We start from the raw sequence: 26,153 nt of genomic DNA on the forward strand, positions 1-26,153 counted from the left end.
GGTGACCAAAACACTCCATCCATCTGCTCCTGGTCCGGCCCCTCTGTCAAATTTTAGAACCCATTGTGGCCCGCCAATCAAAAAGTTTGCCCACCCCTGCTCTAGATGCTTTCGTAACATTTGGTCAGATGCAATCGCTGGATATCTGTGCAAGCCGCCTGTCCATCTTTTCCAAATTCCCCTCTCAGCTCTCTCTACGTCAGCCGCCTCGCCTCTTCACCGCGGCAACCTTCACTTCACTGTCATATCGCTCTTCTTTCTTTCTTCTTTGGCCTGCGCACACTCGTGTAGCCGCCACACACTCGCCGTTCTCCCGTCTGACGTTGATAAATGGAGACTTGCAGCGGTGACAAGAGCATTACTCATGCTCAATAGCGACACCATCTTGGACGGAGAAAAACGAGATGAGGAGGGATGCTGAAGGACGGCAAGGAGATGCCAGTTGGGTTGGGGGTCTGCCGGCTGAGGTGTTTATTGCCTTCTCACACCCAAAAGCACGCTTTAAAATCAGATGGCAACGGCGAGGTGTTTATTACTGCTGCGATTTTATTATTTTGTTCAAACTGGTGAAAGATCATCAATTAGACACAAATCCAATGAGGTTAGTCGAAGCTTCGTAAACGAGCAACCACAAAAATGCTTTCTTATATACAGTTGCATTGATATCCCAATCAATCTTTATTTGATCCGCTTCTCCTCACGAGGGCCGTGATGCTGGCGCCTGTCGGAGCTGTCTTCGGGCAGTAGGCGGGGTAAACCCTGGACGGGTTGACAGCCAATCGCAGAGCACACAAAGATGAACAACCATCCGTGCTCACAATCACACTTGGGAATAATTCAGGATGTCCAATCAACCTGTCATGAATGTTTTGGGAATGTGGGAGGAAACTCACGCACGGGGTGAACATGTAAATTCCACATAGGAAGCTCAAAGGTGGAATTGAATAGCGGTACGATCTGAGGGAGTCTGGAGTGGCAAAGGAGTATTTTGGAATCGTATGTCTGACTCGGGGCTGTTGGACGGCGGTGAGCTGTGCTTTGGGTGTGATGTTGTTTGGAGTTTCGGGTGGAGGTGGGACTGCATCAGGGCTAAGCTCTGAGCCCCATCCTGTTTGTTATAGTAATGCATGGGCTGACAGATGAGCTTAGACCGGAATCCCCGCGGACCGTGCTGTTTGCAGATGACATTGTGATCTGCAGTGAAAGCAGGAAGCAGGTGGAGGAACACTTGGAAAGGTGGAGGCATACACTGGGAAGGAAGTCCAGAAAGAACATGAGCACATGCAGACCTGGAGTTGTCTCCCTGCCAACAAATTCAGTCATTCATTGATTTGTGTTACAACAAAATATGTGTTTGACACACCAAAGTATTTAAAAAATAAAACATTAGCAAGGTTTATTCATTTAATTTTTTTCAAGTTCGGCGGGCCAGATTAAAACGTTTAACGGGCCACATGTGGCCCCCGGGCCGTAGTTTGCCCACGCCTGATATAGTACGTAGCGTTTGTCTATTCATACGGAGAGTAAATGACACGCAAGTGAATTTACAAATTAAGTGACTTCTGAAGACAATTGATTGCACGGGATTGTAATCAGGGGTGTCGGAGCATATTTTGAAAAGCTGACGAAATTTTCAACCCACTTCACCAAGATGAGCTACTTTGTGCTGGACTCTCACCTAAAATCTCAACAAAATACACTCAAGTTTGCGATTGTAAGGTCACAAAATGTTGAACAATTCCAAAGGGTGTGAATACTTTTTCAAAGCACTGTACTCTGTATGTCTGACCTGTGATTGGCTAGTGACCACTCCAGGATGTCATCAACCTCTCGTCCAAAATCAACTGGGATAAGCGCCAGCTCACCTGTGGCTTTAATGACGATACGCAGTATAGAAAATGATGAATTGTTTGATCTATAAGAGAAAGATGTCCTTTTGGCAAGGGAATTTCAGTCAAGCGCTGAGGGTAAAGGATCTCATCATGCAGAGAATTGCAGCTGGCAGCTCAGTGGACCGTCAGCAATGCCGACATGGAGGCGGTCGTGAGTCCAAACTAATGGCAGCCACTATCTTCCTGTAGGCAAACGCTTCGAACACAGACCATCAGCTCAGCCCCCACTCCAGAGGCACGGTTACCACTTCTATACACGACAAATGATGTGTCGCAAAGAGGGGGGAGATGAGTTAGGAGATCATTCTCTCTCTCCCTCCCTCTCTCGCAGGCTAATAAGGTGAGGAAATGTACTGTAGGTGGACCAAAGTGGAACGGCGCATGCGGATGCTGGGGGAGGTTGTGTGTGTGTGTGGTGTCAAGGTGATGAATGTGGTAGCAGGAGCCATTGTTGTGGTGTAGGAGTAGGAGGCCACCAGATAACAGCAGAGCAAGGCCCAGGCTGTCTCCGACCATGAATAAAACAACACAAAAGTGTCTCTCTCCATATCCCGCACACATTCTAAATACTCCTCTCTCAGAGACTCACTTATTTAAAGTTGGCTTATTGCAATTGGATGACTTTATCTTTCTGTTTCATTAGTTAATAAACGCGTATCGGAATGTCAGATAAGTGCTTTGTTTGCCTGTTTTAATCCCATCTCTATTTTCCAATGTGATGACATAATTTACATAGATGTAGTTCCCCTCAGACGGTCTAACGGTAGTGCACAGATGACTTGCTTGCTGGCACAAGATCAGCATCAAATGTCACTGTGTGCGGCTAAGTGGTTTCATCTTCTTTGTCGTGATGACGCCCTCTCGAGGTCGCAGGGTGGAACTGAACAGTTTAAGCCTGTACAGTACACTAACAGTTTGAACAAAAACATTCAGTTGGAATCGTCAATCTCTCTTTCTCTGTTACACAGCTCATGAGAGCAAAGTAAGAGATTCTAAAATTATCTGTTGCTATGATATGCCTTTTGTCAGTGTATGTTTGAGTAAAGAAAATATTTTTAACTGACAACATATCACTAATTTCTAAGAAATAAATAATACAATGGAAAATGATCGAAATAACCTGAAACGTGACATTAGAAATTTCCAGCGCTTTAATGTGGTATCGCCACAAATCGACTGTTGAAAAAGTGCCATTATCAACCAAACATGTCCATATTCATTTCGGGTGTACGTTCAGCACCTGGTAAAAATGTTCTTGTTTACAAAAAAAATGTGACTCCGAAAGTGGTCCGTGCCCCTTGTAGAGGTACCGAGCACAAGTAGCAGTCGCCGCCATTTTGAAGGTGTCAGGTTGCCGTCAGTGCGTCAGGCGAAATAGACGAAGGCAGAACGTCGAGCAATCGAACTGGGGCGCCTCGGGCAAGCAAGCCGGGCCCGTCCGTCACTTTGGCTCTACTCGTCTTGCCTGTTCGCGCTAGCATTAGCTAACGTTACATGTGCTGAGGTCGAGGGGGAACTGATCTCATCTGCTGCTACCATGCCGACAGTTACTTTACCACCAAAAGAGAACGCTCTCTTTAAGAGGATTTTGGTGAGTTGCCCTCTTAGAAGTGGCATTATGCTGAGCCGGAGTACTGGCGAGTTTACAGAGCCACCGGTGGCACTCGGGCTGTTAGCACATGAGCTAGCAAAATGGAATCATTGAATGGGTTGGCTAACCCGGCCCTGAACATCGCTGTCACTTGGACGTAACCAAAATGGTTGGCCGTTGCTTTGTTGTGGCGGTGGCCGCCAAATAACATCATTGCGGCACAAGAAAGATCCAAATGCACGAATGAAGTGCAAGCATCGTTTAAGTGTTGTGTGTCAAGCATCACCAGTTAGGAAGGGACGCTTGGTCCAAGAGTGGCTAACGCGCTAACGAAAGCTAATAGTTTGTCTCGTGGTGGAACTGTGTGGAATAGGACACATTCTGGCTTTTCTCTGACTTGTTCGTCGGATGCTCACCAGCGACGTCTAACGTGTTTTCGTGGTTTGTTTTAGTAGCGGCTTGGCTAACTTGTAAACACGTTAACCGCTACAGAAACGTGACGTTCGCGAACGGGCTAATGTTAGCAGACTAGCTAGGTATCTTAATTCAACAATTTGGCTATTTGTCGCCCTTCGTCTGTTTGCAAGGCTTTGCCTTTGCGGCTTAAAGGTCGCCGCGTGGTGTTTAACGTAGTCTCGCTTTCGATTCAAGTGTGGCCCGAGAGTTAAGTTAAGACTGAGTTGAGTTATCTCCGGCATGATAGTGTCAGCAAATCCGTAGCACCTTCGGGCCTGCCTGCTTGCTGTACTTTGGCAGCTAGCAAGCTACCACCCATGCCCTCGCCCCCGGTCCATGTTTCGAGCTGTCTGTGTTGTTCGTTCGTCGTCTGCGGAATGTACGTGACTTTGTTCTGTCAAGTCATAGCAAATGTGTCCATGTCGCATGGTTGACCTGAGCGGGTTGTGTACATTGTCATTCGCTCGCTGACAAGCGTGTCGGGTTCTGGTTAACAACACCCGCTTGAAAGCAAGATTGCATGCCGCTTGGCACGTTCCACTTTGACGTCCATGTCAGAGTTCAGTTCACTGCCATCGAGGAGCACACTCAGCCAACTCAGAGGGTCTATTCAAAGTAACTGTTTACATTTCTTGGTCTATATCAAATTTCTGACTTAAAAGAAAAATAGTGCATTACATTTTGAATATTGTTGATAATTTTCTTTAAACGGGAGTCAATTTTTTTTTCATGTTCACTTGGTGCTTTGTGTTTCCGAATTATTCATATTAGTAGTAATAATACCACTTATTGACAGAAGTGGCAAATGTGCTCCCACACTGCACTTATGTAGAAGTACAGATGCTTAAGTAAAGAAAACATCAACTGTTAAAAGTAGACCTTTTCCGTAGCCCGCCGCCAACTGAGCAACGCTGCCGAAACCTACAGTGCAGTGTGCGGGGTTTACCAAATAGTTTGAGAGGGCCAATGGCTGGGGTTCCTCAGATTCAAAACTTAAAATACTCGGTGAAACCACTTACGCATGTAACAACTGTACCTGAGCCGTACCCATACAGTATGTACTACACATAAATATATAATTACACATGCATGCCTACATGGATACAAACTCACCGTAATTCCATTGAAGCTTGGCCATTGCATAAAATATCAATAAAAACAGACAACAATTTGCACCCACCCATACCATCACAGATGCTTTGCTTTTGAACTTTACGCTGATTACAATCTGTTGGGTTGCTTTCCTCTTTGGCCTACGGGACACAACGTCTATGATTTTCAAAAAACAATTTGACATGGACTCGGGGCCCAGAGAAGCTGGTGGCGGTTTTTGGGTGGTGTTGAGCTGTCATTGGTTGTTATCTGAGCCCTCAATACATGATTCCATTTTCAAATTGCAAAATGCATTTTAAAGCTATTAATTGTTCATGGAAAACAATGACGTTATAAAATTAATTACTGACAAGCCACCTGACAAAGTTTGCAGTTTGGTTGAAAGTGAAACTTTGAACACTGCAAGCATGTTCACAGCATTATCATTATTGTTGTTGTTGTTATTGTTGTACTGCCAGCAGCGTTTAGTGACAGAAAAAAATCAAACGCTCGTCCATTGGATGGCTGATGTTCAACCTGTGTATCCAACTGTTGGCATTCCAACAGAAGTAGACTCATTGCGAATATATCAGTTTCTACATTTCACACCAACTACATTTGTGAAAAAACTGAGACAAGATCCTTATTTAGTTACTCATACTTTGTATGATATTTTTGTCTGGTGGTTAACGTGACGTTTTCGCTGTCACAACCTAGTGTGTCGCCATCTTGACTAGCGTGAGAATCAGAATCATCTTTATTGGCCAAGTATGTAAAACACTCGAGGCATTTGTCTGTGGCAGTATGAGCTGCACTCGTTTTACAGTAACAGACAACGACGACGAACAAAAACATGACATTAAACATAGAAAATCGGATCTGATCGGTCATCAGCTTAAAAGAAGGAGTCTCCAACTTTTTATGTCCCGAGATCTGCTTTTGAAGCAGCCAACGTCTTGCGAGCGACCATTTTGGGGAGATTGCACATGTGCATATGTGTAACCAGTGGCGTCTTATTCTTGCAGCGTCAACCCAACTCAGGGATCGAACCCACAACAACAATATGTTTCCCATTTGAGAGCGCAGAGTGCTGACCAGTGAGCTAAAATTTCAGGCTTTCACCACTGCCCCTAAAGGCCTCAACACACAAATCCGATGTCAGCCGTCGGAAAGTCAGACAGCACCGTGGAAGGCTATGCATTGACTATCGCCGCCTGTGGCATGGAGGGGTACTACGTCTCACGCATGCGCAGAAGGTTTCACGTCTCCGTTGGCTTTTGTGGTGTGTGCTTCGGTCATTTTCTGGTCCGACGTGCCAAATTCTAGGCCGGCGTGACAGTTGGCCACAACGGCCGACATCTGATTGGTGCATAGAGGCCTTTAGGCAGTGGTTCCAAAAATGTTTTTGCAGCGTTCGCGTTTGGATATTAAATTATTTTCCCTCTTGAGAAAATCTCCAAAACAGGGCAGATCATGTCTGACAGAAGAAACCAGATCAGCTGGTCTCTGCAGACTCACCTAGTTTTTCTCAATGCCAATCTTACCGATACAAAAGTTATCTGGATGCTATTTGTTTTTTGCATATGTAAATGTATATTTGTTGTGTTTTGGAGTGATTCCGTGTTGTTTCCCTTGAAATTAGTTGAATCGACACAAGTTACAATTTATTAAAAGTTCAATTAAAAGTAGTTAAGGTTTTATGTACTTTTTTTGTGGCTCGTCATGACGCAAATATATAAATGAGTAATTTTAAAATGAATTTGATTACATTTTTTTTTTACAAAATGACATTACAGCAGAGATTTTTTTTAAATCAATTTGGCTTTGCATCAAGAGAAGAAAATTGTTTACTTCAATAAACTATGTGAATACTCATTCATTCACGATATTATCATATTTTTATTGTTTGATAAAAATCCTTGAATCAGTTCTATAGGATTATACTGCCAAAAAACTGCCATGCAAGGAAAGATACAAATTTCGAGCCTTTTGTAAATATATGTGATGACCTCCCCCGCGCACTTATATGCGTACATGATCTCAATGTTTTTTCCCCTCTCCTCTTTAACAGCGATGTTATGAGCACAAGCAGTACAGAAATGGACTCAAGTTCTGCAAACAAATCCTGGCCAACCCCAAGTTTGCAGAGCATGGAGGTTGGTAGCTAAAGTGCATGTGTGGCTGTGAGATGCATACATCAAGATGATCCTCTTTAATGCTTAGTAGATATTCTTAAACATCCCGTTGTCCTTTCCAGAAACTCTGGCTATGAAAGGCTTGACCCTGAACTGTCTGGGGAAGAAGGAAGATGCTTACGACCTGGTGAGAAGAGGCTTGCGCAATGACCTCAAGAGCCACGTCTGTATCCTGAAATACTTTTCATTTGTTAAATGGTGACTTTATGTTCGCTGACTCAAATTAGTGTGTCACATTCACGCTCGCGTGGCAATGGGCCTCACTGCAACACAGTTTGCCTCAGCAACTGGGTTCAAATTTCAGCGCGGTCCTTTCGGTGTTGAGCCGTGCTCCCTCTTTATGTGAGGGTCCTGTTGGAAAAAAAAATGCCATTGTGTGTGCATATTGTTGGCAGCGCGCAGTCAAGCATGAAGAAGAATCTTTTAAACCAACCAAGGAGAAGCCACTAAATCAAAGATGATGCTGCACGAGTTAAAAAAAAAAGGAATCCTCATAATTACTTTATTCATTTGCAACAATTCTTTTCAAGGTCCATTTTGGTGTAGTTTTCAACGAACGAGCAATTCTTTAACAGAACAATCATGTCTGTTATGCAATATACAATACGAAGACAAAGGCGTATCTGCAATAATTACTGGTATAAACTTGTGAAATATTTTGTCATGCAATCTTGTAAGCGTGAACCTAATAGAACATAATTCTTCCGCTCTTGTCTTAAACGTATGAACTGTTCTGTAAATCGGTAGAACGCCACACAAACCGAAGCGATTACAACAATAATGCAAATAAATCTGTGGCTTTACCACGTCTACATGGCAAACTTCACAGACCGCTAAATAAAATACACGCGTATGAAAAGGGAAGGTAGATTAATATAGATACTTAAATTAAAACCCAAAGTGGCCGCCACAGTCAAGTTTTTTTTTTTTTTTAATATGGATGGGAAAACTCAGTTCTATTTTCCTTAAGTCCTTGTGCCTCCCAGGCTGGCACGTGTACGGTTTATTACAGCGCTCTGATAAGAAATACGATGAGGCCATCAAGTGTTACCGAAACGCGCTGAAGTGGGACAAGGACAACCTCCAGATCCTCAGAGATCTGTCCTTGCTACAGATTCAAATGAGAGATCTGGAAGGCTACCGGGTGAGTAACACGGAGCAAAAGCTTCGCTAGCAATTCGCACATTGTAAAGTTTAATGACTTGAGTCTCTTTGAGTAAAAAAAAAAAAATAAATCACTGTTCTGCTGTGTAGACTGTTAAAGCAATTTTTTTCCTGTAGGAGACTCGGTACCAGCTGCTGCAGCTGCGTCCCGCTCAGCGAGCTTCCTGGATCGGCTATGCCATTGCCTATCATCTCCTGGAAGACTATGAAATGGCCGCAAAGATCATTGAGGAGTTCAGGAAAACACAACAGGTTTGGCGTCCTTTTTCGAAATACGCTCGCAGTGTAGCAAAATCGCGTGATATGGTGACAACGTGCACCAGATTCGTTCCGTACTTCCGATCTCACCAGTGATTGTCAACTTACTTTCCGATAAACGAATTGATCCGTTCGCAACAGCAGGAATATGAACGGACAGAAAATGTGACCGCCATATTTTTTCTGGTCTTTTTTTTTTTTTCTCTCCTCATGCGTCAAATGATGCGTGTTCTATGAAGACATCTCCTGACAAAGTGGACTACGAGTATAGTGAGCTGCTGCTTTACCAGAACCAGGTGCTGAGAGAAGCGGGGCTTTATAAGGAAGCTTTGGAGCATTTGTCAAACTATGAAAAGCAGATTTGTGACAAACTGGCAGTGGAAGAGACGAGGGGTGAGTCAAGTCTCTCAAATTCACACCGATTGTCACACTCGTACTGTCTATCAGAAGTCTCTACATAGAAATGTCCATTTTTATTTAAATGCAATAGTACATGAAGCTAAAGTTCTGTATTGTTTGGTTCCGACTATTTATTTAGTGGCTGTCTTTGTGATTTTAATTCACAAATGGATCATTTGGAATCATTTCATCTGGGCTCACTTGTTAATGTTTTTCCCCCGTAGGGGAGTTGTTATTAAAGTTGGAGCGTCTGGACGAGGCTACAGATGTCTACCATCGCATGCAGGAGAGGAATCCAGAAAATTGGTCCTATTATCACGGCCTGGAGAATGCACTCAAACCAAGTAAGATGTTTTTCCCGGTAGAATCACCAACTTTAAATTCACTATTCTTAAATTGAACCAGTTTAAAGTTTCCATTTTTTTGTTTGCAACTTTTTTAGGTAGCGTGGAGGAGAGATTTAAGGTCTATGAGGATGCCTGGGAGAAGTTTCCAAAAGGCCTCGTTCCTCGCCGGCTCCCCCTCAACTTTCTTACTGGTGCGGCCAAAATCACTCTTGTCTCAAGATTCTAATATTAACGGCAATTCTAACATGATGCGACGTTAAAGAACAGGCTAGCAGATCTCGATTTTTCCTCCTCTAACGCTCTTCATCTTTATCCTGTAGGTGAGAAGTTCAGAGAGTGTCTTGACAGGTACCTGCGGATGAACTTCAGTAAAGGATGTCCACCTGTCTTCACCACCCTGAAATCTCTTTACAACGACAAAGAAAAGGTGCTGTCAATGATTCAGCGATGACCGATAATCAATATTTGAATGGCACATTTCTTCCTCTTGTCAATCATACACGACCAGTAATTTTGTGAAGCGTGTCCTAACTGTTGACTGGTAAAAGTTACATTTTCATCTATTTTACGGAATAACTTATTGCCTTACAAGCCCGTACACCTTTTTGATTGCAGGTGTCAATTATAGAAGAAACAGTGGTCGGCTTTGAGACCTCATTAAAAAGCTCCAGACTGTTCAGCCAAAATGGTAAGAACAAACACATGCGATGTGCTGAGAGGACTTGTCCAGCTTTCAGCTTGATTATCTTCAGTCACTCAGCGACATTAAAGGGGTACTTTGCAGTTTTATAACTGCGAGCAAGATTCGAATGTGGCCTCACTTCACTACTTTCTCTTCACTCTTGAGTCTCTTGAACAAAGCCACGTCGCCCATTAACATGAACATCCATAAGACTTGCACTTTAAAAAAGCCAACTTTAGAACAGTCATGGCTGCTTTGTTGTTAGTGTGACTTCCCTTTTTTAAGTCTGCTGTTGCTAATTGACGGTGGATATTCCATGATAGATTCAGCAAACCACATGAAGCACAAGCGAGTAAGCGCAAGGAAGTAGGGATTTGCCCGCGAATGTCAGGCACTTTGTCAGTCAAATCTTCTGTCTTTAATTGGGTGTTTCTCATCAGATGTGATGATTTCTTAAAATCCAAATTAAATGTACAAGATGAGGCAAGAGAGGGAGCATTTTCTCACATATCACTAAACTGATGTCAATGAGATGATGGATGGATGGATAATCTACTGTCACGTTCATACTGATAGTTTTAACAATTTTTAAAAAATTCTGAAACTTGCCAACTCCCTCATCAAGAGCTACTATTTTTGGAGTCGAATGACTCTTCCGATAATAGAATTGACAATTTTCAGTGGGCATTCCTTGTTGCTGTGTGATGCAAACTCAAACTGTTCTTGCTCTGTCGCAGATGACGGTAAAGAGGAGCCACCAACCACGTTGCTTTGGGTTCAGTACTTCCTGGCTCAGCACTACGACATGGTTGGCCAACAAACACTCGCTCTAGAATACATTAACACAGCCATTGAGAGCACTCCAACCCTCATCGAACTCTTCCTTATCAAAGCCAAGATTTACAAGGTAACCTCTGCTGCAACACATATTTGCTTTCTGCATTTGTGAGTGTGTCACTGAATATAGTCGTTGTGTTGAATGTTTATTCTCCGGCAGCATGCTGGCAACATCCGAGAGGCAGCCCAGTGGATGGACGAGGCGCAGGCTTTGGACACTGCTGACAGATTCATCAACTCAAAGTGTGCCAAGTACATGCTGAAGGCAGGCATGATCAAAGAGGCGGAGGAGATGTGCTCCAAGTTCACTCGGGTGAGAAAGCGAGCTTTTAGATGAATCTATGAAACATTTTCTTTTAAATAAGTAATCATGGACAAAATTGTTGGTAACCCTCTGTAACTGAAAGATTTGTCAGAGAAATAACCTGAATCAATGAAAATCTGACATTGCTTGTGAATTGTGGTTCACGAGAATTATTGGAAAAAATAAATTCAAGAAACAGGCCTGGACAAAATGGTGCGCACTCTCACCCTCACACAATGATAATGCCGTGCATCACGCACACACACTACCTTTCTACCCTCATTCCTTCATTTCCTTTGTCCAGGAGGGGGCGTCAGCCGTGGAGAACCTGAATGAGATGCAGTGTATGTGGTTCCAGACAGAGTGTGCTCTTGCCTACAAGGCTATGAACAAATATGGGGAAGCCCTCAAGAAGTGCCATGAAATTGAAAGGGTAGGTTTGAGCAACCCGGGGCCTTTTTTTCTGCACTTTTTGTGCATTTCCACATGACATTTATTCATTTCTCCTCTGCTCGTGCAGCATTTTGTGGAGATCACGGACGACCAGTTTGATTTCCACACCTACTGCATGAGGAAGATGACACTGCGCTCATACGTGGACCTGCTGAAACTTGAGGACGTGCTTCGGATGCATCCCTTTTACTACAAGGCTGCCGTCACTGCCATTCAGATTTACCTGAGCCTTCATGACAATCCTCTGACTGATGACAGCAAAGAGTTGCAGGCTGACACTGGTAAAAAAAAAAAATATATATATGTTAACATGCAATCATAGACCCACTGAGTCATAAGTATATTTCACATTCAAAAAGAAATGACAACCTTGTGGAGACAGCACGACGTAAGACAAAAGACACAGTGTAGTCACAGGTCAAGTCAGTATAAAGTGTGCTGCATTGCTTAAGACCAAGGGATTTGAAATATGTGCAGAACTTTACGACATTTGTTTCTTACCACGCATCTTGTTCATCTCCTCCAGCCAACCTGTCAGACAAAGAGCTGAAGAAGCTCAGGAACAAGCAGCGGAGAGCCCAAAAGAAGGCCCAGCTGGAGGAGGAGAAGAAAAATGCAGAAAAGGAGAAGCAATTGAAGAATCAGAAAAAGAAGAAGGAGGACGACGACGAAGAGATCGGGGGACCAAAAGAGGAGCTTATTCCTGACAAATTGGTCAAGGTTTGTTTTCGCGTTGCGTTTTCATTTGGCTAAGCAGGCCACAACGATATTGACCATTGTGCGGACGTCTTGTGTGCAGGTAGAAAATCCACTGGAAGAAGCGGTCAAGTTTCTGATACCTCTCAAACACCTTGTCAAAGATAAAATTGACACACACTTAATGGCATTTGAAATCTACTTCAGAAAAGGTTGGTGATGTCACCTCAATGCAATGGCTGTGTGTTTATGTTGTCTTCTGCCATCGCTGGTGTTATTAAAATCTATTCCAACGTTTTTGCAGTATTGTGACGATAATTATCCTTTGGTAATCTCTCTTCAGAAAAGTACTTGTTGATGCTCCAATCAGTGAAGAGGGCGTTAGCCATTGACCCAGACCACCCATGGCTACACCAGTGTCTAGTGCGCTTCTTTAAAGGAGGTAAAATCAATACATAAAAAAAAGACATTCTGATACATTTCTGTCCAACCGTTTCTGTTGATATTAATCTTTTGATCTGAAAAGCAAATCTCTTCAGCATCCTGCTTTGGCGTTGCAATATTTTTCAATGGGACTGCATACTTCTCTGACCTGGTTGTTGGTTTTACTTCCATCGACTCACACGTGTATCCTAAACTCGGCCGTCTTTTCTCTGCTCAGTCTCAGAGAGCAAAGAGCTGCCTGACGTGGTCCGGACTGTCTTGAAGCAAGAAGTCACCCGGCTGTTTGGCGACAGCAATGCTAAGAGCTTCAACCAGGCCTACCTCTCCAAACACTCCAACTCCATACTACACCGATTGGCTGGCAAGTTTTTTTTTTTTTTAATTGTTTTAACAACAAGTGTGTCAATACAAATTGACAGCATTTGCTGGAACAAATGTTTATAACTTCTCCAATAACAAAACCTTGACCAAAACTGAATCTGATTTAGCGTAACCTGCATTTTAGTCCTTGGAAGTGCAATACGCATCATCTGATTGACATGACTGTGTACCTTAATGAATGTGGCTTTTATTGAATCGTGTGTTTTAACGAGGATGGCGACGCTCGTATGTGTTTCGCTTGTTCCGTCATCTCTTAGCTCCGTCTCAGCATAGTCGTCTGATGTACAAACGCATGGAAGCGCTATTTATGTCGACCGACAACAGCTTTTTGATTTTTATTTCGGTCATTATTGCTATTACTCGATATTTATATCTCCTTCCTTCATTTATTGGCTTATTCTGTTTACTTAAACCTGCAATGCAAAATTAGAAAGAAAAGCTAGACTCGAATATGTGGCAGTCACGCACATTGACTCCACATCTCGATGGAGTAAATAATTTCACAAGGGGTCACGTAGCATCACGATTCTCAATCGTTTAAGAAATCAGCACATAATCAGCTGACGAAGCACTCTCGTCCTTCCTGCAGCCGCTAAGATGATGGTGTACATGGACTCGTCGACACTGTCTAAGGCAGTTGAATTGGCCACCGCACTCGATGACTCACTCAACAACAGATCCATCCAGGTATGCAATGCTCGAAATAAGCAGATTCATCTTTTGAAAGTCCAAACTACCTTTGTGGGCCTTAATCAAACACACAAAAACGCAAAGCTGCGACAAGTGTTTTTTGTGGCGAAACTGCCCCAGTGGGTCTCTCATAACCTGGCGGGGAAGCGAGCCCCACTCCTGTGTCAGCTGAATGAAAAAATACATTTTCAAAAAATGTATTACGACGACGTACTTTCAAGTGTCATCGTGTTGTGCAATTGAAATGAGTTCTTGTTTGTTATTAACTGAAATGTATTGGGTAAAAATACAGATTATCCGAATACACATTTATTCAAGAGTTTTTTTGTAGGATACTCATGGCAATGTAAGCTCTCAATGAACAGAGTTTGACAAGTGTTTTGTTTCTAATTCAGATCTGCACAGAGGTCCTGGAGAATCTTCGGTGCGGCTACCTGAACGACTCGAAGGAGTGCGCCGAGTCGTACCGTGCCGAGTGTCACAAGCTTTACCCTTATACATTAGCTTTCATGCCCCCTGGATACGAGGAGAACACCAAGATCGCAAATGGAGACGTTTCCACAGAAACAGAAGAGCTAGCCAACGAGATGTGAGCATGACCCGACAAAAGGGGATGAGAAAAGGAATAGGGCCTTGCACAGAGCCTTGTGGTACGCCTGGCAGTAATTTTATAGAGCCAGCACACGGGAAGCGAAATAGATGTTTCGTTCTTTGGCTCAGCTTCAATTGGGTCTGACCCGGCATGGCTTGGCTCTTTCCCATATGCTGAAAATCAGGACTGTATGCGTGTTGTATGTCATGGGTGTGAATGAGTCTTGAGCATGTGTGCGGTTTTGTTTATTTGTGATAAAGGGGAGGAAGATAACAAAATGGCCATTTTACTTTTTTAATAGCGCAACCGACCACACTGAATATTAATTGAGACAAAAAAAGAAAAAAAACAACAGTTATTGGCAAATGTTGGAGTGAAACTGTCCTGACTGGTTTCTCTGAGATGACAACCACTGGAGTTTGACTCTGCCGCTTCTACAGGCCCATCGGTTGTTTCTTTTACAAGCAAAGCTAATTTAAATCATAAAAATGGGACACAGCTGTCACTTGGGAGCTCTGTGGGTTTGATCCAACGGGTCGCCAGGATTCTGAGCAGAAAGCGTTAATGAGGACTTGAAATAGATGCTAAGGACATCCGTCAAGCACAGGTGAATTTGGATCTGCCATAACAATCATTTGAGCACCAGTGGGCGGTCCTGATACTCACGACTGTGCAGCAGTGTGCGTGACATCCCGGCCTGGAAGAAGGCACTAGCTCCCCTTGTCGTTTTAATATGGTCTGTTACGGCTCGTAGCATAAAATGAAAAGTGCAAGGTTGTGTTTTGTCCACTGCTACCACTCCTCGACATGTTCACACTTAGGAGAAAGTGATGGATCTAAGCAATATCATAGATGCCTCCTGTCCATCATGCAACAAGTTTTGATTTTACATCAGGGTCAAGTGGTCTCAACATTTTTTTTTTTTTTTTTGTGTGTGTGCATCTACACTCTAACTCACACCGGAAGGGTCTTCCATTGAAATCCGAATGACTCATTGGGAGGTCAGAATTTGTCATCAAACCTGTTTTCTGGGGTCAAACATTAAAATGCAAAGATTTCAGCACGCTAAATTTGCTCAGTTTTGTTAACCCATTTTTCTTGTCCTTCTCTCTCTAATTTGGGTTCTAATGTGAAAGATGAAATCTGAGATGGCAATGTAAGATAGCTCTGGATTTTTGTATTAAAACCAAACAAAAGTAAACTCTTGTTTTTTTTTTTCCCTTTTGTTTTTAAATTAATTGCATCTCTTGATGTAGTCCGACTGGTAGTATCCTAGTTGTAGGATCACACTGATCAAGTGCTGATCATTGTTAAAGAACATATTTCCCAAATCTAATGTGCCATGCCTCAGTACAAATGCAAATTTCTTGCATTCAAACTTTTGAGTCGAACAGTCCAGTCTGTCTGTGTCCCGTGTCTGTGTGCATAACGTACATCAACTGTTGTTACACGACAGAATGTGTAATACTCCTTCACAATGGGGCTGAAACATTTTGGGTTTTTGTAGTTTTTTTTTTTGGGAGGGGGGTGGGGGGACGGCCCGAGCGATGCTCTACATGTTAATAAAAGTATAAGTCTTACCAATTGGTCACACAAATGTTCTTTTTATTTTTGGGGGAGATTGTATTGATTGCTTTGGAGTGCTCGTAATGCCGTCAAGAGGCAAAACAGCGATAACTCTTGTATGAAATGTTGTTTCTTCGATTTCTTTTCATATCCAGCTTGAGGTTCATTTAGTAGAGCACCCTTTGGCACTAATGAGCCAATTCAACCCACTAGTAAAAGGTCTCTATTACTAGTTAGAAATAGGACATCCACTTGTTAATAGTGAGGCAAAACTACACTAGTTGGCATCTGTGCCCGACTAGTACTGTTACATGCACTAGTACCCACTTAAAAAGATGAGAGCTGGCCTGTTATTTTTATCATATTTTTTTTAATTGCATTTCTCTTTTTAAAAATGATGTCCTACTAAATATTAAATCTATTCAGGTGCAACTATATCATGTTTATATTCTTGTAGTATCAAATAATTAATAAAAGCTAATGATCCGGGGAATTTGATTCTTGGACAAAGATTATAGTTAGAATTACATGAAATAACAAACACTGTTGGAGAAACGTTTATTTGTCAAGTACTTTTGAGTTTTCAGTGTCCCGTTTTCTGTAGGTGCAGAATTTATCACCTGTAAATTCTACATTCAGCCACTAGGGGGCTCCCATTGACGAATCATTTTGTCCAAGAGTCCCATTTCCCCTGATCATTTTTTTTTCTTCTTTAATTCGTTATTTCAGCATTTTGATTTTACGGTGACAAATATTGTTGTATGAGGAAGAAAAGCGACTCAAAAAATTGACGCATTTTTCACACATTGAACCTTCTGTTGTTTTCAACGAGGCACGTACTATAAAAGTTGAAACGATTTCGTGTGAAGAATTTCTGGCGGTGTTTTCCGTTGTACTTAAACAATTTCTTTTTTTTTTTTCCATTTTAGAATGTTTACCTCTCCTGTAGTGTGGGAGCCACTTTAGCCACCTCCACTAATTTTCAGGTGTGTCGGAGGATGTCTACCGCGTGCACTCAATTTTGTATCCTAGAGGGCGTTGCCGCAGTTTGCGCGCACCCAATGCTAGGAAGGTGTGGGGGACAAGTTCCACTCCAGTCCAGCGAAAGCGAAAGCTATGGAGTCCTCTCTGGAGCTGTCCAACTCTTTGGGCAGTGTCTCGTCGCTGCTGAGCGGCTGCAGGACCTTCAAAGTTCTCGTGATCGGGGACTCCGCGGTGGGCAAGACGTGCCTCACACACCGACTCTGCGCCGGTCAGTTCCCCAGCTGCGTGGAGGCCACGATCGGCGTGGACTTCCGAGAGCGAGTCCTTGACGTCGACGGGGAGATGATCAAGGTAAGACTCCAAACTAATAATTTATAGTTGTATTGTCTTTAAATACCGAACTGGGTATTTGAAATGCTTTCTGGTGATCCAACAATTAAAGTTAACGAGAAACCACCTGAAATGCAACAGTTTGTTGTATGTTTTCTACTTGATTGTCTATAAAATGACAAAGGAGGTTGATTTCATTCGGAGGAAGTTTCCAATTCTCCTTCTGTGTGCGGTTTGAAAACAACGCTAATGCGAATAACACACATGGAGGAGATTGCAACGTGTTTTGTTCTTGTTTCCGAATGGCACGGAAAGTCGTTTTTTAATGTCTTCGTTTCATGTTTGGAACGTTCACAAATGACTTTGACCCTTTTGGAACAATGTTGCCTGGATTGACAAACGGCACAAGACCATTTTGACGCAACCTGAATTTAAGTGCACGCCTGAATGACAAATAATGATTTATGCGAATAACTACGGCAGAGTTTGATTGTACATTCTAACTTTTTCTGCACGATGATCAAATCTCAAGCAAGAGATGGTCAATGTGGTGACCAGAACTGAATTATTAAACCTTCAATTATATTACTTGGTGCATCTTTATACAGCTCATAGCCAGCCCCTGCGAGGAAAATCTTTTGTATTTGAGGATTATCTAATGCAGTTTTGTATTGATCTATGCTGCATTATTTATCAACATCCTCATATCATAGAGAGAGATGATAAAAGTTGACATTTGTGTCGCCTTCTTCAGACGAGACTACAAGTATCACATCTTTTACTTCTTTGTTCCGTTTTAGTGTGACTCATTGAATTTCATTGTTCGTGCGAGTATGTTGGCCGTGGATATTTCAACACGTGTTTTTCTGCACTTTTTCCACCTTCTCATTATTTCCTCTTTCTTTCTCGTGTCTATGAGCAAACAAAATGAACTTTATTTGTGTGTGTGTGTTCCCTGTATCACCAGCTCCAACTGTGGGACACAGCCGGACAAGAGCGCTTCCGTAAGTCAATGGTGCAACATTTCTACCGGAATGTGCACGCAGTTCTCTTCGTGTACGACATCACATGCCGAGCCAGCTTCAACAGCCTTTCTGCCTGGGTAGAAGAGTGCAGACGGAATTCTCCCGGCCGGGAAGTCCCCAGGTAACGGCACCGAGATTAACGAGTGATCAGTACAGGGTGCACTTTGCCTTCGCACTTGGATAGGCTTCGGTTTGCTGTTGACTATTAGCAAGACAAGCACTACAGTGAACCTTGCTATCTGTGAGACTAGCCGTGCCGACAGCAGTGTCTTCAAAGGGGTTTGTAATTGCCTAAAGAAGTCACAAGGTGGCAGCAAAGCACTTAAAACGGAGAGAGAGTCATAAAATGGGACTTCTGATATTTCCAGGAGTTCAAATGTTTCCAGTGGCAAAATGCGCAGAAGTATGCTCAAGTTAAACAACAGACTGCTCTTTCTTTTGGACAGTTTTATTTGTTTCCTGTTGTCTACTACAATGTTTTACTTAGCAAAGCGTTAACACCATACATCTAGCATGTACACAATCATGAACTGTGCTACATAAACAATTTCCTTAAATAATATTTTTAAATTGTTTGGCCTGTGCCCAAAAATATCAAATGGGTGTTTTCTCAAAGACAAAAAAGTGGGTTCCATGGGGAAAAAAAACAACCAACTGTGTTGAAAATGTATTTATACTATTCATAGCTGATATTTAAGAAGACGTGTATTTGTGCTGGTTGCTCAACAGGTTCCTGGTTGGGAACAAGAATGACCTCCGAGGTGTCATAAACGCAGATGGCCTGGTGAGCCAAGACCAGGCGAAGAACTTCGCCAAGACTCACAACATGATGTTTTTTGAGACGTCAGCCAAGTGCACAAGCAGAGCAAGAGGTGTCGGGGAGCTGCCCCACCAGCGAGATAAGGTGGACGACATTGTCAACGCCGTGGCTGCCAGACTCAAGAGGCAAAAGATTCCCAACGCCGCATACAACCCAGCGTACAGCGGCTCTTTTAAAGTTTTCAACAAAAGACCTGAGGAGAAAGAAATTTGGAGCTGCTGCTGAAAGAGAAAAAAAATAATATGACAGAGACTTGAATATTTATACTTTTTAATACAGAGCGTGTTACACTTTCAAATATTGTGTATTTGTAATCTTGTAAATTTACCAAATAAAATACTGTAACGTAAATAGCGAGATCAGTGTGTTTATTTGCAAATTATAGAATTAATTAATTATGGAAATTCAGCATGTAAAATGAAATGCAAGAGCTCAAGCAGGTTCTTTAGTTCATCGAGGATCCTCACGTTTCTCTTAATTTGATTTTTGCTTTTATTTGTTCCAACTTCAGGGCCCAAACTTAGTTACGAAGAACGTGCCTCAAGTCATGATTATGTAGGGCTGAACAATTTTGAAAACTAATTGAATCGTGATCTCCCGTACCCTCAATATTGCAGTTTCAATATGCGATTATTTTTCAAAGTCTTCAATTATGAGAGGGTGTGTAGACTTGTGCAAGCGCATTATTCCAATATATTTTTATTTCTCCTGTCGAACGGATTTAATTTGGTTTTACAAGAGTTCTGCAGTTTATGGGTCATATTAGTGGTGGAAAAAAGTTTGGAAATATTTTATAAGTCTTTTTTTTTTAAATATATTTAAAAAAACCTGACATTTGAACGGGTCTGTGGGGACGTTTTGTAACCGTTGTAGGTGTATTTTTACTTCTGTAAATTAGCAACATATTAGATGGGTCAAACTTGAAGAATCACGTGAAGTATGGGGGCGATGGAAAACGTATCCAATGATGTGTGTCGAATAGATGACTCAGTTTGTCACATGATGAGGCAAACGCCTTTTCAACTCCACATCTGGAACGCATCTGCATGGAAGCAGGCTTGCCAGTATGTGTGTGTGCATGTTTGTACTTGTGCATGGAAGTTCCAGATTCTATCACTGTGGTGCAACAAGTACCAACCAAATGGCAGATGTCTCTACACAGTACAGTGAATTTAACAAAATTGAGGGGGGAAATTATTTACTTTGGTAATGTTATTCTGTCACATACAGTCAAGGCTGGCAGAGTTAGACACCGTACAGCTTTTAGGAGCCAAATGGCTAATTTAATGTTGGTAGATTAATCAAACATCAAAATTGCCAGTGACATACCGTAATATATATTTTCTCAAATCACGTGTTTGCTTTTGCACATTCAATTTCAAACAGTCCTGTAATGTTTTCAAGCAGAGGATATTGATGCTACTGGGATTTGGTTGTTGCAGCTTTGTTAACTTAAAACCAAAAACCTTTAAGATTTACACGCTGAGGCGTGACATGGGACAGACAGGTAGATGCTAATGAAGTTTGTTTTGTTACCTTTGCCAAAGCTTACCACAAACACGACAGCTTTTTCTGCAGTGCCATTAAGATATATGCATCAAAAAAGAAACCTTCCGAAGGAATATCGGCTACATAAATGACTATGGGAGGCAAAACCTGTGAGGACGGCAAGAATTTTATTATTAATGAAACAGACGAGTGATAAAGAATGAAAAGCTATCACTTTGGAAGTGACTCCATCTACACTATAACTACACGGTTGTGTATGTTGTATTTGAAATTTTAAACAGTTGTCAGGTATCACAATAACATGTCTATGGGGTGTCTGTCAAAATACATGAAGGATTTTTGTGATGCCAAAGAACGTATGGCGATAACGTGGAAGTCCGACTCCCCTCCAGTTATCAAAAAAATGAACAGTTGAGTTCCTCTGAAAAAAAAAAAATCATATTGTCTCAGAAAATACTATATGCCAAGTTCTTGTGTGTGGTAACTGTACCAAGTGCATGATGTTTTCTTATATTGTCACTAAATTCTGACTTTTTTAAAAAATATTCTTGTTTTTCTTTAGGGTACTGGCTGTCTTCTTTGGTTCGGACGGTATGTTTCATATCTTCTCTGAATTGTTGTGTTTGGTTTCATTGTTGTTACGTTGAAAATAAACTCTAAAAAAATACACAAAGGATCAATAAATACTAATTTTAAAAAGTCAACGTCGACAGGTGGTTTCTAAAACGACTGACTACCAATATAAAAATGTAACATTCACTTCCTAATAAATGTGGACTATGACGCAATGCTTTTGTTCCTCCGAAGTAAAACGACTAAATGTGCCCGTTTCTAAGTTTCAATAAAGTTTTAGTGACGAAACAGCCAATGGAAGGCACTGCTGGCTGTTACGTATTGTGCGTCATTTCCGTAAACTATTTACGTATATCCGCTAATCTTAACGCGGCGCCACCAGAGGAATACCAGCGCGCTAACGAATTACAGTTGTTCTGTCCCAACTTCTTTGTTCTTCGGTGCTGTCCAAAACGAGATTAAGATCCACCATGGTCGACAAAATGAGCATGTCTCTGGACGACATTATCAAGCTTAACAACAAAGGAAGCCGTGGCGGAGGTTCGGCCCGCATGAGTGAACGTTCAGGTTTCGCCGGTGGGTCCTCGAGGTCGGCGCGGAGTCGACCGAACCATTTCAACCGCGAGAGAGCCAACAGGCCCGCACCATACACCAGAGTAAGAATGATTTTTTAAATACCTTCATTGAGTATCTTGCATGATTTGTCTACGGCCCCCCTAAGGTGATATGGAGGGATAATAAACTTAAGGTGGGGGAAAAAAATAGCGAGATCTTGCAAACTATGCCATTCGCCTCAATGTGCTTACTGGTCAACTTCCGGTTAAACAAACGTAGGCTCTCAGGTGCGCGGATAGGTAGGTCGACGTAATCTCGCAAAGTCACACGAAACGAACAGAGGTCTTTTTATGCATTTTCCGGTCGCACGTTCATCGTCTCAACTCTGGCGCCTGGTCACGTCATCCTTTCAACAGTCCAGTCATGACCAGCCCACTTTTGCTGCTTACAGTAGCAGTGGCGTATCTGGTTGGGGTGGGGGGTACGGGCAGAGGACAACCGAAACAAAACTTTACTCTAGGTAAGACGTAGTACTTGGCTGTTCAAGTGAAAGCACATTTACATGGTGGTATTTCAAATGTTTTGATTGATCGTGGGATCGATTAAGGCTCCTGCCTTCCTGTGTGGAGTTTGCAGGTTCTCCCTGTTCCTGCGTGGGTTTTCTGCGGGTACTCCGGTTTCCTTCCCCATTCCAAAAACATGCGTGGGATGTTGATTGAACACTCTCTAAATTGTCCCTAGGTGTGAGCGTGAGAACGGATGGTTATTCGTCTTTGTGTGCCCTGCGATTGGCTGGCAAAGGCTCCAGCTCGCCCGCAACCCTTGTGAGGAGAAGCAGCTCAAATAATGGATAGATGCAACACAATACTTATTGTGATGTCTTGCACACAAGAAATACACAAAATTAAAAAAAAAAAAAAGCCAGAACAAAGCTTTTTCAAAATTACCATTAAGGATGTCACAGAACTACTGAACAGCAAATCAGCATTGTGTGTTTGTGTGTGTGTGTGTTTTAATCAATTCACACAAAATGTTCTTAAATTATTCATATTACTCACGTTCTATTGAGCAGTATAAGACCAGGTGCAAAAACAATTAAGTGTTGTCTGCCATCTAGTGGCAACCAGTGACATTACAATTTAAAATCTATACAGTACAACTATACCGCCCCCACTTTTTAAATTTTTTTTATGCAAACCCCAAATTTTTTTTTTAACTGATCCAATATGCATTTTCCACGAAGAAATGGTGGTTAGCTACTCCAGCAGAAAATAAACATTTCTTTTCAAAATTATGATTATTATTGAATGGAAATGCAATCAATTTAAATGGACTGTATGTTTGGGAATGGTTGTGGATGATGATTGATTCAGGACAAATGTTTCTGGCAAAAATGTTGAATTGAGGCTGATATCATTTTGATTAAAACACAAAATAAAAGTTTTCTGCTTTCATGGATGAATAAGCAAATAGATTTATATTTGAGAGATTAAAATTTGATGATTTTGACTTTTCCAAAATATTTAAAAATTGGGTTAAAATCTTTTCACTTCCTTCCCATTTTGTGTGATAAGCTTCATGGCAAAAACGATATATTACTTAACTTTGATTTTCAGTGTTGCCATTGGACATTTGTATTTCTTTGTGTTTTACCTCAACCAGAGTTTGATGGTATGCTAAGTTTGGTTATTTTTTTATTTCTATTTTTATTTATTAATTTTTACGTTTTGGTCCCTGCGGAAAGGAGCTGTTTGAATTTTAAAAGATGATAATCTACCAATACAAATTGGCTTCTCCTGAACGATCTGCCCCCCTCCTGTTCATCCACTGACTGCCGTGCGGCTCCATGTGGTGTTTAAACTTCCAATGTTTCTCCTTCGCAGCCCAGAGAGTTGCCAGACAAATGGCAGCACGACTTGTTTGAGCAGCACTCTGGTGGTGAACACAGAGGACAGAGCTCAGGAGCAGAGAGAAGAACAGAAAATAGCGCCAAGCTGCTAATTTCCAATCTGGATTTTGGAGTGTCCGACACAGACATCAAAGTAATTTACACAGCAGCACTTAAACTCTCACAGTGTTGACTTTTCAGTGATAACAACTAACGCTTGGCTTCTCGCAACAGGAGCTGTTTGAAGATTTCGGACCTCTGAGGAAAGTCGCAGTCCACTATGACCGGTCTGGTCGCAGCATAGGAAGTGCAGACATTTGCTTTGAAAATATGGCAGACGCGATCAAAGCCATGAAGCACTATAATGGAGTCCCTCTTGATGGTGAGCAGCCGCCTCTCACACAACAGCTTTGTTGTCATCATCATGCCAGCATATCTGTTAAGTGCGCCCTCGCCGTATTCTCGCTCTTTCAGGTCGCCCGATGAAGATTGTACAAGCGACCTCAGACGGCGAGTCGCAAAGTAGACAATCTACCCAGAGGTGAGTGTTGTCCACTGTCTTTGAATAAATCGGCCGATCTCATTCTGTTGTTCCCGACTCCAAGCTGATTTGTGGTCTGCCCGCAGTTCGAACCGAGGCTTCGACAGGAGCAGGCTCGGTCAGCCCACGTTTGACAGAAGTGACCGAAGCGAAAGGAGGCAAGGTGGCGGCGGTGGAGGCTCGAAAGGTTGGGGACGTGGAAGTGGACGAGGGAGAGGAAGAGGAAACCGACCCCAGCTATCAGCTGAAGAGTTGGATGCTCAGCTGGATGCTTACAATGCCATGGTATGCAACGCTTGCTTTCTTCACGTCCACCGTCTCATACCTACCGAGTGTGAAGACTAATTTGATTTGAATTCTCGTTGCTTTGTTACAGGCAAACAACAATTAGAAGCATTCTGGAAAGAAAGATGAAATCTACTTTTTTTTTTTTTAATCATCATCCTATTTAATTTTTGTCTTGAAGCCATTTTGCCATATGGAACTCTGTGTTCTGTTTTAAGTATTTTTACAGTTTTCTCAATTCCATGTTTGTTGTTTTGTTGTTGGAGACACTGCCGTTTGCCCCCTAAATAGCTTTGGTGTTTTTTAATTGCAAGATGATTTAGTACTTTAATACCCTTTTTATGTTCAAACTTTAAATAATTTCTGTCACTTGGTACTGTATACTTGATATGTGAACATCCCAGAGTTTTGTACATGAATACACAATGAAATTTGTCTTGTCTGTTCATTTCAAAATGCCTCCTACCTTACCAAAGTGGAGAAAGTGATAAACTCAACTCTCACATCATGCAGCCTCAGACTTGTTATATTAATATAGCACTTCCCAAAGGTGGAGCAGGAAACTTTTCAGTGGGGTGAGCAGAGTGACCCCATACCTCGCAGATATCAGTGAGGGCTAAAGCTTCATCCCTGTATAAATCAGATGCATTATTATAATTAAACTAGAGTAGCGTATTAGCCTAAGCGTTCATCAAAAATGGGGCAGAGGTGTTGCTAAAAGTATGCAGTGTTTAATATTAATGTAAACTACTGGGGCATTTTGTACAATGTCAACATTACACAATTTGCTTTCATTCATTCTAATGATAATGTCACCAACAAAAACCGTAATAAACAAAACACAAGTGTACTTATTATTTCATGAGTAATAAATAAACTTTACATTTACTTTGATTTATTTCAAGTGTTTTTCACATAGAAAGTTGTCCCAAAATAAAATGTTGAAAGAAAAAAGTCATGTCTCATTTTGACACATTAGTCTCGCCGTAGTTTATTTCCCGGAAATGCTGCGCGGGCGGGTGGCGCACCGGGCGGCGCCGTTCCGTTATTCGCCATACTTGCACAGCGGCGCACAACGAACGCACTTACCGCACGGCACCTGGAAGCCTCTCTGCTTTAAACAAAAAGGTTTGTCCACTCTCCTTCTCTCCGAGGCGAACCATTCTGTCGTCGGGCTTTTCCATGTTGTCCCCTGAGCCACCAGCAGGCTGGCACTTGCCGGTGGAGTGTGAGCCTGCTTGCTGGCTTTGGTTAGCTTGCTTGAATTGTGGAGTCCATATTAGCTATTAGCTCCTTGTCTCCGTCATCAGCCCCACCCTGTCGGAAATTGACGGCGCAAAGTAAAAAAAAAAGTTCGGATCATCTCTTGAAACCATTTCACCGCGAATATAATACATAGGTGTATATTAAACTTGATAGCTCTTTAACACAGTTGTCATCGTCCTGTTGTGCTATTATTAAATTATGGCTTAGCGCGAGAACATTTTGCTCCACCGCCGCAAGACATGCACAGACACACACCCTTTTTTATATATATATATAAGGTCACTTAAAACTTGTTTTTCGCTATTGTTTGAGTGATATGCATTTCTCAATGTTGGGTT

At 42.1% G+C, this 26,153-nt stretch overlaps 3 protein-coding genes across 3 annotated transcripts; all 3 read left to right on the plus strand.

Moving 5' to 3' along the window:
* The first annotated feature begins 3,288 nt into the window (after positions 1-3,288).
* On the plus strand, positions 3,289-14,623 carry naa15b (N-alpha-acetyltransferase 15, NatA auxiliary subunit b). Its single transcript, XM_088302530.1, has 20 exons — positions 3,289-3,483; positions 7,103-7,187; positions 7,289-7,393; positions 8,213-8,370; positions 8,508-8,642; positions 8,888-9,041; positions 9,272-9,391; positions 9,490-9,585; positions 9,715-9,821; positions 10,010-10,082; positions 10,814-10,983; positions 11,074-11,226; positions 11,522-11,650; positions 11,738-11,951; positions 12,197-12,390; positions 12,470-12,578; positions 12,710-12,808; positions 13,028-13,171; positions 13,781-13,878; positions 14,277-14,623. The coding sequence occupies exons 1-20, from the start codon at positions 3,430-3,432 to the stop codon at positions 14,472-14,474; spliced, it is 2,595 nt and encodes an 864-aa protein (XP_088158656.1). The 5' UTR covers positions 3,289-3,429; the 3' UTR covers positions 14,475-14,623.
* Positions 14,624-17,013: 2,390 nt separating this feature from the next.
* Positions 17,014-19,549, plus strand: LOC148332768 (ras-related protein Rab-33B-like). Its single transcript, XM_088302529.1, has 3 exons — positions 17,014-17,374; positions 18,321-18,499; positions 19,108-19,549. Exons 1-3 carry the CDS (start codon positions 17,156-17,158, stop codon positions 19,421-19,423), a joined length of 714 nt encoding a protein of 237 aa, XP_088158655.1. The 5' UTR covers positions 17,014-17,155; the 3' UTR covers positions 19,424-19,549.
* A 2,046-nt stretch (positions 19,550-21,595) lies between these two features.
* LOC148332769 (THO complex subunit 4-like) lies at positions 21,596-25,057 on the plus strand. The gene is made up of 6 exons (XM_088302821.1): positions 21,596-21,936; positions 23,719-23,877; positions 23,958-24,105; positions 24,198-24,264; positions 24,351-24,549; positions 24,641-25,057. Exons 1-6 carry the CDS (start codon positions 21,751-21,753, stop codon positions 24,653-24,655), a joined length of 774 nt encoding a protein of 257 aa, XP_088158947.1. The 5' UTR covers positions 21,596-21,750; the 3' UTR covers positions 24,656-25,057.
* The last annotated feature ends 1,096 nt before the right edge of the window (positions 25,058-26,153 follow it).

Source organism: Idiotropiscis lumnitzeri, chromosome 8 (assembly GCF_059441095.1).
Source record: "Idiotropiscis lumnitzeri isolate Australia: NSW breed Sydney's pygmy pipehorse chromosome 8, RoL_Ilum_1.0, whole genome shotgun sequence".
Classification (NCBI taxonomy): Eukaryota; Metazoa; Chordata; class Actinopteri; order Syngnathiformes; family Syngnathidae; genus Idiotropiscis; species Idiotropiscis lumnitzeri.